The sequence below is a fragment of the Babylonia areolata genome, chromosome 4 (assembly GCF_041734735.1).
Source record: "Babylonia areolata isolate BAREFJ2019XMU chromosome 4, ASM4173473v1, whole genome shotgun sequence".
Taxonomy (NCBI): Eukaryota; Metazoa; Mollusca; class Gastropoda; order Neogastropoda; family Buccinidae; genus Babylonia; species Babylonia areolata.
In genome coordinates, this window is record NC_134879.1 from 49,001,039 (window position 1) to 49,011,038 (window position 10,000).

At 39.9% G+C, this 10,000-nt stretch overlaps 1 protein-coding gene across 1 annotated transcript in view; it reads left to right on the plus strand.

Annotated features, from left to right (window-relative positions):
• The window catches only part of LOC143281261 (protein jagged-2-like), a 244,788-nt gene that overhangs the window by 228,702 nt on the left and 6,086 nt on the right, over nucleotides 1–10,000 (plus strand). Inside the window, exons 17-20 of the mRNA XM_076586377.1 lie at nucleotides 603–688; nucleotides 1,349–1,462; nucleotides 4,574–4,698; nucleotides 6,259–6,528. Of these exons, the coding sequence (XP_076442492.1) occupies nucleotides 603–688; nucleotides 1,349–1,462; nucleotides 4,574–4,698; nucleotides 6,259–6,528 (595 nt within the window). The remainder of the gene's footprint in view (nucleotides 1–602; nucleotides 689–1,348; nucleotides 1,463–4,573; nucleotides 4,699–6,258; nucleotides 6,529–10,000) is intronic.

Below are 10,000 nucleotides of genomic sequence, written 5' to 3' on the forward strand. Positions count from 1 at the left end.
ATGTCTATTTGTTCATTTATTTAATTATCTAATTATCTATCTACCTACCTGTATATCTGTCATGTCTATTTATGTTGATGGTACACACATTCATTCATTCATTCATTCATTCATTCATTCATTTGTGTATGTATTTATTTGTTCATTTATTTATCTGTCTATCTGTCTGTCTGTCCATGTGTGGTGATGGTACTTGCATTCATTCATTCATTCATTTGTTTATATATCTATTTATTCATTTATCTATCTATCTATCTATCTGTCTGTCTATCTATCTATCTATCTGTCTGTCTGTTTGTCTGTCTATTTATGGTGATGGTACACGCATTCATTCATTCATTCATTCATTCCTTTGTTTATATATTTGTTTATTATTTTCATTTAATTATCTAATTATCTGTCTATCTGTCTGTCGATTTAATTATTATGATGTCAATTTATGGTGATGGTACACGCATTCATTCATTCATTCATTCATTCATAAAATTTGGTTTATATATATTTATTTGTTCATTTATTTCAGTACCTAATAATTATCTATCTATCTATGTATCTATCTATCTCTCTGTATGTTTATTCATGATGATGGTACACGCCTTCAGCTATAATGGAGGTGTGTGCATTGACGGCATCAACTGGTACGTGTGCAAGTGTGCCCCGGGCTTCTCTGGTCCCGACTGTCGTGTCAGTGAGTATCATGGGTAACCCGTAGGCTATAGTCCTCACCGGCATCTGTCTGTATGTATGTATGTCATGTCTGTCTGAGATTGTGCTAGTGTATGTGTGTGGGGGGGTGGGTGGGGGGGGTGAGTGGGTGTAGGTGTGTGTGTGTGTGTGTGTGTGGGTGGGTGGGTGGGTATGTGTGTGTGTGTGTTTTGTAGTGTTGTAGTGTGTGTGTGTGTGTGTGTGTGTGTGTGTGTGTGTGTGTGTGTGTGTGTTGTTGTTGTTGTTGTTGTTGTTGTTGTTGTTGTTGTTGTTGTTGTTGTTGTTGTTGTTGTGTGTGTGTGTGTGTGTGTATTTATGTATTTTATTCACGTAGTTTTTGTCTGTATGTTTGTTATTCATTTATCTATATATTTATTCATTTATTTATTTATTTATTTGTCTGTTTATTTATTTATTCATTCATTCATTTATTTATTTATTTATTCATTTATTCATCTATTCATTAAATTTTGTTTATTTAGTCATTTATGTATTTATGTATTTTATTCACGTTGTTTTTGGCAAACATGAGTCATGAAATCTTCACACATTTTTCGTATGCTTAAGCGTAAGGTAAAAACGAAAGCAAACACAAAACAAAAGCAAAACCAACTTTTTTTCTTTTCTTTTTTTTTTCTTTCAGATATCAACGAATGTGCATCCAGCCCTTGCACGTACGGCAGTACCTGTGTGGATGAGATCGCCAGGTTTCGGTGCATCTGTCCTCCAGGTCGTACCGGAAACCGCTGTGAATCAGGTCAGTGGGTTTTTATTTGTTGTTGTTGTTTGTTTGTTGTTTGGTGTGTGTGTGTGTGTGTGTGTGTTTGTTTGTGTTTGTGTGTGCGTGTGTATCTGTGTGTATGTGTTTGTGTTTGTGTGTGTGTGTTGTTGTTATTGTTGTTTTTTAAATAGTAATCCTGCTGGATTAGCGCCTGTGTGTGTGTGTGTGTGTGTGTGTGTGTGTGTGTGTGTGTGTTTGTGTGTGTGTGTGTTTTTGTTTTTGTTTTGTTGTTGTTTTCTGTGTGTGTGTGTGTGTGTGTGTGTGTGTGTGTGTGTGTGTGTGTTATTATGGGGTTTTAGTGTGTTTTGTTGTTGTTGTTGTTGTTGTTAAGCTCGGATAGCCATGATAGATAATTCCAGGGAATGTGAACCAAAAAAATGAGTAACAGCACTTCAGTGACTTGAAATTGAATTAGATAAAACTGCTTCCTAACATTTACACACAAAAGCATGCACACATACTCACATAAAGCACACAGATGTGATCACTTTCACACACACGCACACACACGTGCGCACACATGTACTAATTTTGCATGCATTAACAGCCCAAGTTGATGATTATTCAAAATGCTAAAAGCGATTGCATTCAGATATGGAAAATGGAAAACGATCCTGACATCACAAGAGCCATTGAGCAAATATGTCGCACAAGAAATAACATTTAATAAAAATTAAAATCAAAATTAAATTTGAAAAAAAAACAGTAGAAAAATAGAACGAAAAAAAAAACCCCACCCCGAAATGGAACAGGTTATAAGAAGTTCCTTTATGCCAAGGTTGCCATATAGAATAATCTAACTTAAAGAATGATCAGTTAACAAGAAGCATGTTCTCTAACAACATTCATATCATAACTATCACATATCTATTTCTAATTTGTAGAGGCTTTTTTTTTCTTTTTTTTTTTCCTTTTTTTTTCTTTTTTTCTTTTTTTTTCTTCACAGTTTTACCTGGAGCAAATATGTCTCTGATTTTTCGGTCAGACTCAGGTGAGGCGTGGGAAATAGTCAGGGAATGAATCACTCGTGTTGCATGGGGGTGGTATTTTACATGGGTGTATATCTCTGTCTTTCTTTCTTTCTTTCTTTCTTTCTGCCTATCCTTTCTCTCTCTCCCTCTCTCTCTCTCTCTCTCTCTCTCTCTCTCACTCTCATTATTGATATCAAAGTACCTTAAGTAGATAGTATTTGCTTTTCTACAGACAGAAGGGTTGATTGACTACTGCCCTTTGTGGGGGATCCATCCCTCTTTCCACGTCAGTCAGGAACCTCGGTGTTGTCCTTGACAATACACTGTCCATGCACAAAAATTTATCAGTCAGACATGTCAGTCCTGCTACTGTCATCTGCGGCGCATCAGTGCCGTTCGGAAATATCTGTCCACTGACGCAACATCTAGACTTGTCGTTTCTCTCATTCTCTCTCGCCTTGACTACTGGCCATCAGATTTCCGCCACATCGATCTTATTTCATTAAGGTTCAGCAGTGAAGGGGGTTAAATATATCGAAATTGAAATCGCTATCACAGAAGGTTTACTTGCATTTTTTTTTTCTTTCTTCTTCTTCCTTTTCCCGCTGTATGAATTCAATGTGGTTTTAGACTACTAGTGAATGGTTTCCTCTGTTTGTGGATCAACTCTTTGCCTGTGTTTACTGTATTTTCGGACTGAGGGCTTGATCGGTCTCTTTACAATTATTTTGTCCTCTTTTGTATCCCGTACATTGCCATTGTAATATATGTAACCAAACTTTGTTTTGTTTTGTTTTTCCCATTTGCATTGTATTTCTGGGGGCGTAATCTTTGAATACATATCGTTCTGTTAATGTGTGGGTCTATTGGTGAATTCTGGTCAGTCAGTTTTAGAAGGGTTTGATAGTATTCTTTATCTTTCCGCGCGCTTCTTCAACACACGCTGTCTCTCATCTATACTTGTAATTGATATTTTCAAACTGATTTTTTTTTTTTTTTTTTTTTTTTTCAGAATGAAAAGAGTAAAGTTTTCTTCCTCATATTTGGTTAATGATTTTTTTTTTTTTTTTTTTTTTTTTAATGAGCAGTAAAAGGATGTTCTGACTTCATCAAATCCCTGCACTGACACAGGAGCCAGCTGCATTGCTCGGACGGAAGAGCCTAGTATGGTCGTAACCCGCTACTAACTGAACTGTGTGTAGTATGGAACTGACCAATGGCGTAGATCGGTCAACGTAGGCATTTAGTCACGTGTAACTGTCAAAAAGTTTGAACCAAGCAATGCAACTGGCTCCAGGTCTTTCAAGTCTGGTTTTTCAAAATCGCCCCTCCCTCCCGTCCCATCTCCTCCCTTTTTCCCCCGTCTGTAGTTTTTTTGTTGTTTTTTTTTGGGGGGGGGATTGTTTTTGTTTGTTTTGTTTTGTTTTGTTTCCTAGCCTTCCGGTTTTTCACGTATTACACCAGCAGCCGCATCACTGCACTTACAACTGTAACAAACAAACAGCAACAGTTTCTATACTCTCGTGTTCAGTATCGCTATGTTAGCGGCACAACCGAAATGAAATCCTAATTGCCATAGCCGCATCCAAAAAACAAAAAACAAAAAAACAACAACAACAACAAAAAAAAGAGAGAGAACTCAGAACTCAAAACGTTTTTAAAATCTTTAGGCGTAGCTTATTCTTTGAATCTGTCCTTGCTGATAATCTAACATCCTTTACGACAGGAAACACACATTAGAAGGAGAGACAGACAGACAGACAGACAGACAGAGAAACATCTTCATCAACAGCAAGAGTAGTAGTTTTGCTGTTCCTCCATCCCCTTTGGTTCCGGGTATTTATACAACACTAGCAGGTGAAAGTTTTTGAGTGTATGAAAATACGTTTGAGTGTCCCCCAACGCCAGCAGATCAGTTGCACAGTGCTAGTATAATAATTCTGTCAATACATTATTCATTGTTACATTTCCCCGAATTGTGTACACTGACAAATAGACAAATGAATGAAGATATTGCATATAGATAGATACATGGGTGGACAGATAGATAGATACGTAGATAGATTTGACAGACTGATAGATAGATAAATGCGGTGTGGCTGGCCTCCCCTTGCAGTGATAGGACAGCTGCCTTCCCCTAAGTCGTGCGAACACAACCGACGCCTCTACAGTGACCGTGCCATCTGGGAGCACGAGTGTAACTCCTGCATGTGTGACAACGGCAAGGTCCGCTGCACCAAGGTCAGTGGTGTGTCTGGTTATTTATTTATTTATTTATTTATTTATTTTATTATCTTTATTGTGTCTGTAATGTAATATTAATAATTATGATCCCTTTTTTTTCTTTTTTTTTTTTTTTTTCTTTTTTGCAGTTGCTTTTAAATAATCTCTTCCTTTTTTTTTCTTTTTTCTTTTTTTTTTTAGTGTATATGTTTATATTTTATTGTCAATATATTTTGATCCTTTTGAAGTTGTTTTAAAGTAATCTCTTCATTCATACTATATATATATATATATATATATATATATATGTGTGTGTGTGTGTGTGTGTGTGTGTGTGTGTGTGTGTGTGTGTGTGTGTACGTTTGATTCATGTGAAGCTTGTAGTTTACATTGTTATGTTGTTTTTGCTGTCTGTTGTTGATGCATGTAATTTTGCACACACACACACACACATATGCACGAACGCACATACACACTCACTCACAAGCACACCATGTACGCGCACACACACTCGCATGCACGCACGCACGCACACGTATGTGTGTGTGTGTGTGTGTGTGTGTGCGTGCGTGCGTGCGTGCGTGTGTGTGTGTGTGTGTGCGAGAGAGAGAGAGAGAGAGAGAGCGCATGTTGTTTTATTAATATATACATATATACCTTTTATTTGTTGGATGTTTTCATTTGTAAATATTGTTGTGCAATATCCTATTGTCTTAACGTGAGCATGTGTGTGTCAGGGGGGGGGGAGGTTGAGGGGGGGCGGGTTGGGGGAGGTTGGAGGGGGGGGTGGTTGGAGGGGCTATTGGGAATTCTTATTTGACTAGCTTTAATCCTTTTTTTCTGTTGCGCATGATCATTTTATGTTGGTGTTTGTTCATTCACATCTCCCACCCTTTCTAACCGATAATACTCAAATATATATATATATATATATATATATATATATATATATATATATATATATATACTTTAACAAAATGTCTTCAATCACCGACATGTGTGACGGGACATTAATTATAAATTCCTCCCCCTTGGTGTTTATACAACGAGCCTGTGATTTGCACAAGTGAATTTCCATGTGGATTAACAAAATGGTTTCTTTGTTGTTGTTGTTTTTGTTGGTTTAAATAATCTTTAATTATTCAACAATACACATGATTACAATGCAATGAATGACAAAAGAGCATCAACAAGCTTAAAGCTTATACTGTGCTCACAACGTTGCACTTCAATTTTATCATGACGGCTGATGAACCATATTATGACTTGTATCAAATAACATTTATAAACAGTAAGTAATGAAATAATGAAACAAAACAAATAAACAAACAGTACATAATATAGTAAAATAATGCTAATATCAAATATAACATGTTGTTTTTGTTGTTGTTTTTGTTGTTGTTTTTGTTTTGTTTTGTTTTTTGGTGTGGTTTTTTTTGTGTGTGTGTTTTTTGTTTGTTTGTTTTGTTTTGTTTTGTTTTGGTTTGGGTTTTTTTGTTGTTGCTTTTTTTGTTTTTTTTTTTGGGGGGGGGGTTGTTGTTTTTTTAAATTTGGATTTGAATTTGAATTTGAAAACAGATCTGGTGCGGGCCGGATAACTGTCTGACGCACCCCAACCTGACCGTACCGGCCACGGCCTGCGCGGCCGACCAGACCTGCGTGGTGCAGACCCAGCAGACGTGCCTGACGCCCCCCTGCCTGCCCTGGGGTCAGTGCCTCCCCACCGCCAGCGTCGTCCGCGACGCCCTGCCGCCCGGCGCGGACCGCTCCTGCCGCCCCAACGCCGCGCGGCTTACCACCACTTGCGCTCGCATCAACCTGCTCTTCGACTTGGCCAAGATGCCGCTGGTGAGAGAGCTTTTAGGAGAGGGAGGGGGAGGGTGTGTGTGCGTGTGTGTGTGTGTGTGTGTGTGTGTGTGTGTGTGATTAGGGGAAGTGGCGATCGACCATCATGGAGGCGCGGGTTCGAACCTGCTGATGACCAGGTTTGAAAAAAAAGGGGGGCTGGGGAGGGGACGGGGAAGTGAGGGGTGTGTGTGTTGGGGTGAGGGGTGTGTGTATTAAATGTATGAATGCGTTCGTTTTATTACTTTTTACGATGTTAATGATGATGATGATGGTGATCATTCTTCGTTTGTAGTAGCAGTAGCTGTAGCAGTGTTAACAAAATTATTATTTTTGTGTCGTTATCGTTAATGTTGTTATTGTTAATTTTTGTCACAAGGACAGATTGGAAGACTGGGCGATGCCTAAAATCTTTTACCTTGAGTAATAAAGTTTTTGAATCTTGAATCTTTCTCTGACTATCTCTCTCTCTCTCTCTCTCTCTCTCTCTCTCTCTCTCTTCCTTTCTCTGACGTCACAGTAAGGTATGATAACTCTTGAGGCTGGAAGAAGTTTATGGCAAATTCGAAGTTCAGGAGTGGGGTGGGGAGGGGGGAGAGAGAGACGAGGGGTGGAGTCGTTTTAACACTGTTTCTTCTTCTTCTTCTTCTTTCCGTTACACGACCAACATCGACTTGCCGATGACTCTGTCGTGGTTCATGCATGCTGGGTATTTTCGTGTCTCCATAACCCACCGATCACTGACATGGTTTACAGGATCTTTAACGTGCGTATTTGATCTTCTGCGTGCTTATACACACGAAGGGGGTTCAGGCACTAGCAGGTCTGCACATATGTTGACCTGGGAGATCGGCAAAAATCTCCACCCTTTACCCACCAGGCGCCGTTACCGTGATTCGAACCCGGGACCCTCAGATTGAAAGTCCAACGCTTTAACCACTCGGCTATGTCCGCTGACATTAACTCAAGAACATAACTTTAAGGCACTTGACAACAATAATATTTGCATTTTTTTTACCAACAGTATAACCACCAAAGATGCTCTGACGCATTTCAAAGCATTTTTAGCACCAGACAAAGCACGTAGCTCTTTGATACTCACATTTCTTCTCCTCCACTCCTCCTTGTGACTGACGGAGTGAACGTCAAACGCCTTTTTGTGAACACTGCTCTTTCCGTCTTGAGGGGAGAAAAAAAAAATAGTGGATATTGGCAACTGCATACTTGGGACATAACGACACTCATGTGTTAGTTGTCACCGATGTTATGAATTATTACGCCTTACAAGGACACTCTGACGCGTTTAACTCACTCAGTACGGCCAGTCCTCTTCTTCTCCTCTACACAGACCCCTCGGATGTCCAGTGGGTGTCTGAATGACCCAACCTTTAGCTTCCGTCGTCAGAATCGTGGTATTCTTTGTCAACATTCACCTCTTCAGTATAAGAGCCTTCCGCTTGCAATATTTTGATGATGGTAATTGGGGTGAAACGCTGTTAACGTCGTCTCTTTCGCCGTTCGTATGGAGAGAGTTAAAAGCGTTTATAGCGCCAGACAAAACCGTGTATTAGGGACTTTTACCTCTGCTGTGTTGTTGGTTAACTTATTAATTACCAACGTAATGGGTGATCCAACGCGTTTCAAAGCGGGTTGTTGTTGTTTTTGTTGTTTGTTTGTTTGTGTGTTACAGGATCTTTAACGTGCGTATTTGATCTTCTGCGTGCTTATACACACGAAGGGGGTTCAGGCACTAGCAGGTCTGCACATATGTTGACCTGGGAGATCGGCAAAAATCTCCACCCTTTACCCACCAGGCGCCGTTACCGTGATTCGAAACCGGGACCCTCAGATTGAAAGTCCAACGCTTTAACCACTCGGCTATGTCCGCTGACATTAACTCAAGAACATAACTTTTTTTTTTTTTTTTAAAGGCACTTGACAACAATAATATTTGCTTTTTTTTTTTACCAACAGTATAACCACCAAAGATGCTCTGACGCATTTCAAAGCATTTTTAGCACCAGACAAACCACGTGGCTCTTTGATACTCACATTTCTTCTCCTCCACTCCTCCTTGTGACTGACGGAAGTGAACGTCAACGCCTTTTTGTGAACACTGCTCTTTCCGTCTTGAGGGGAGAAAAAAAAATTGTGAATATTGGCAACTGCATACTTGGGACATAACGACACTCATGTGTTAGTTGTCACCGATGTTATGAATTATTACGCCTTACAAGGACACTCTGACGCGTTTAACTCACTCAGTACGGCCAGTCCTCTTCTTCTCCTCTACACAGACCCCTCGGATGTCCAGTGGGTGTCTGAATGACCCAACCTTTAGCTTCCGTCGTCAGAATCGTGGTATTCTTTGTCAACATTCACCTCTTCAGTATAAGAGCCTTCCGCTTGCAATATTTTGATGATGGTAATTGGGGTGAAACGCTGTTAACGTCGTCTCTTTCTCCGTTCGTATGGAGAGAGTTAAAAGCGTTTATAGCTCCAGACAAAACCGTGTATTAGGGACTTTTACCTCTGCTGTGTTGTTGGTTAACTTATTAATTACCAACGTAATGGGCGATCCAACGCGTTTCCAAGCGGGTTGTTGTTGTTTTTGTTGTTTGTTTGTTTGTGTGTTTTGTTGTTGTTTTTTTTGGCACCAGACAAAACCGTGTATTTAGGACCTTTAACTCTGCTATGTTGTTACCAAAGTAATGGCCACACTCCAGCGCGTTTCAAAGCGGATGTTTGGGTTTCTTTTTTTTTTTTCTTTTTTCTTGTTCTTCTTCATCTTCTTCTTTTTTTTTTCTTTCACCAGACAAAACCGTGTATTTGAGACCTTTAATTAATTCTGCTGTGTTGTTGGTTGTTGTCAGCATAATGGATGTTCCAGCGCGTTTCAAAGCGGGTGGTTTTGTGGGTTGTGTTCTTTCACCAGACAAAACCGTGTATTCGAGACCTTTAACTCCTCTGTGTTGTTGGTTTGTAATTACTAACATGATATATGCACCAGCGCGTTTCAAAGTTGTTGTTTTATTTGTTTGTTTGACGGGCGCAATAGCCGAGTGGTTAAAGCGTTGGACTGTCAATCTGAGGGTCCCGGGTTCGAATCACGGTGACGGCGCCTGGTGGGTAAAGGGTGGAGATTTTTACGATCTCCCAGGTCAACATATGTGCAGACCTGCTAGTGCCTGAACCCCCTTCGTGTGTATATGCAAGCAGAAGATCAAATACGCACGTTAAAGATCCTGTAATCCATGTCAGCGTTCGGTGGGTTATGGAAACAAGAACATACCCAGCATGCACACCCTCGAAAACGGAGTATGGCTGCCTACATGGCGGGGTAAAAAACGGTCATACACGTAAAAGCCCACTCGTGTGCATACGAGTGAACGCAGAAGAAGAAGAATTTGTTTGTTTGTTTTGGGTGGTTTGTGTGTGTGTGTGTGTGTGTGTGTGTGTGTGTGTGTGTTTTGCA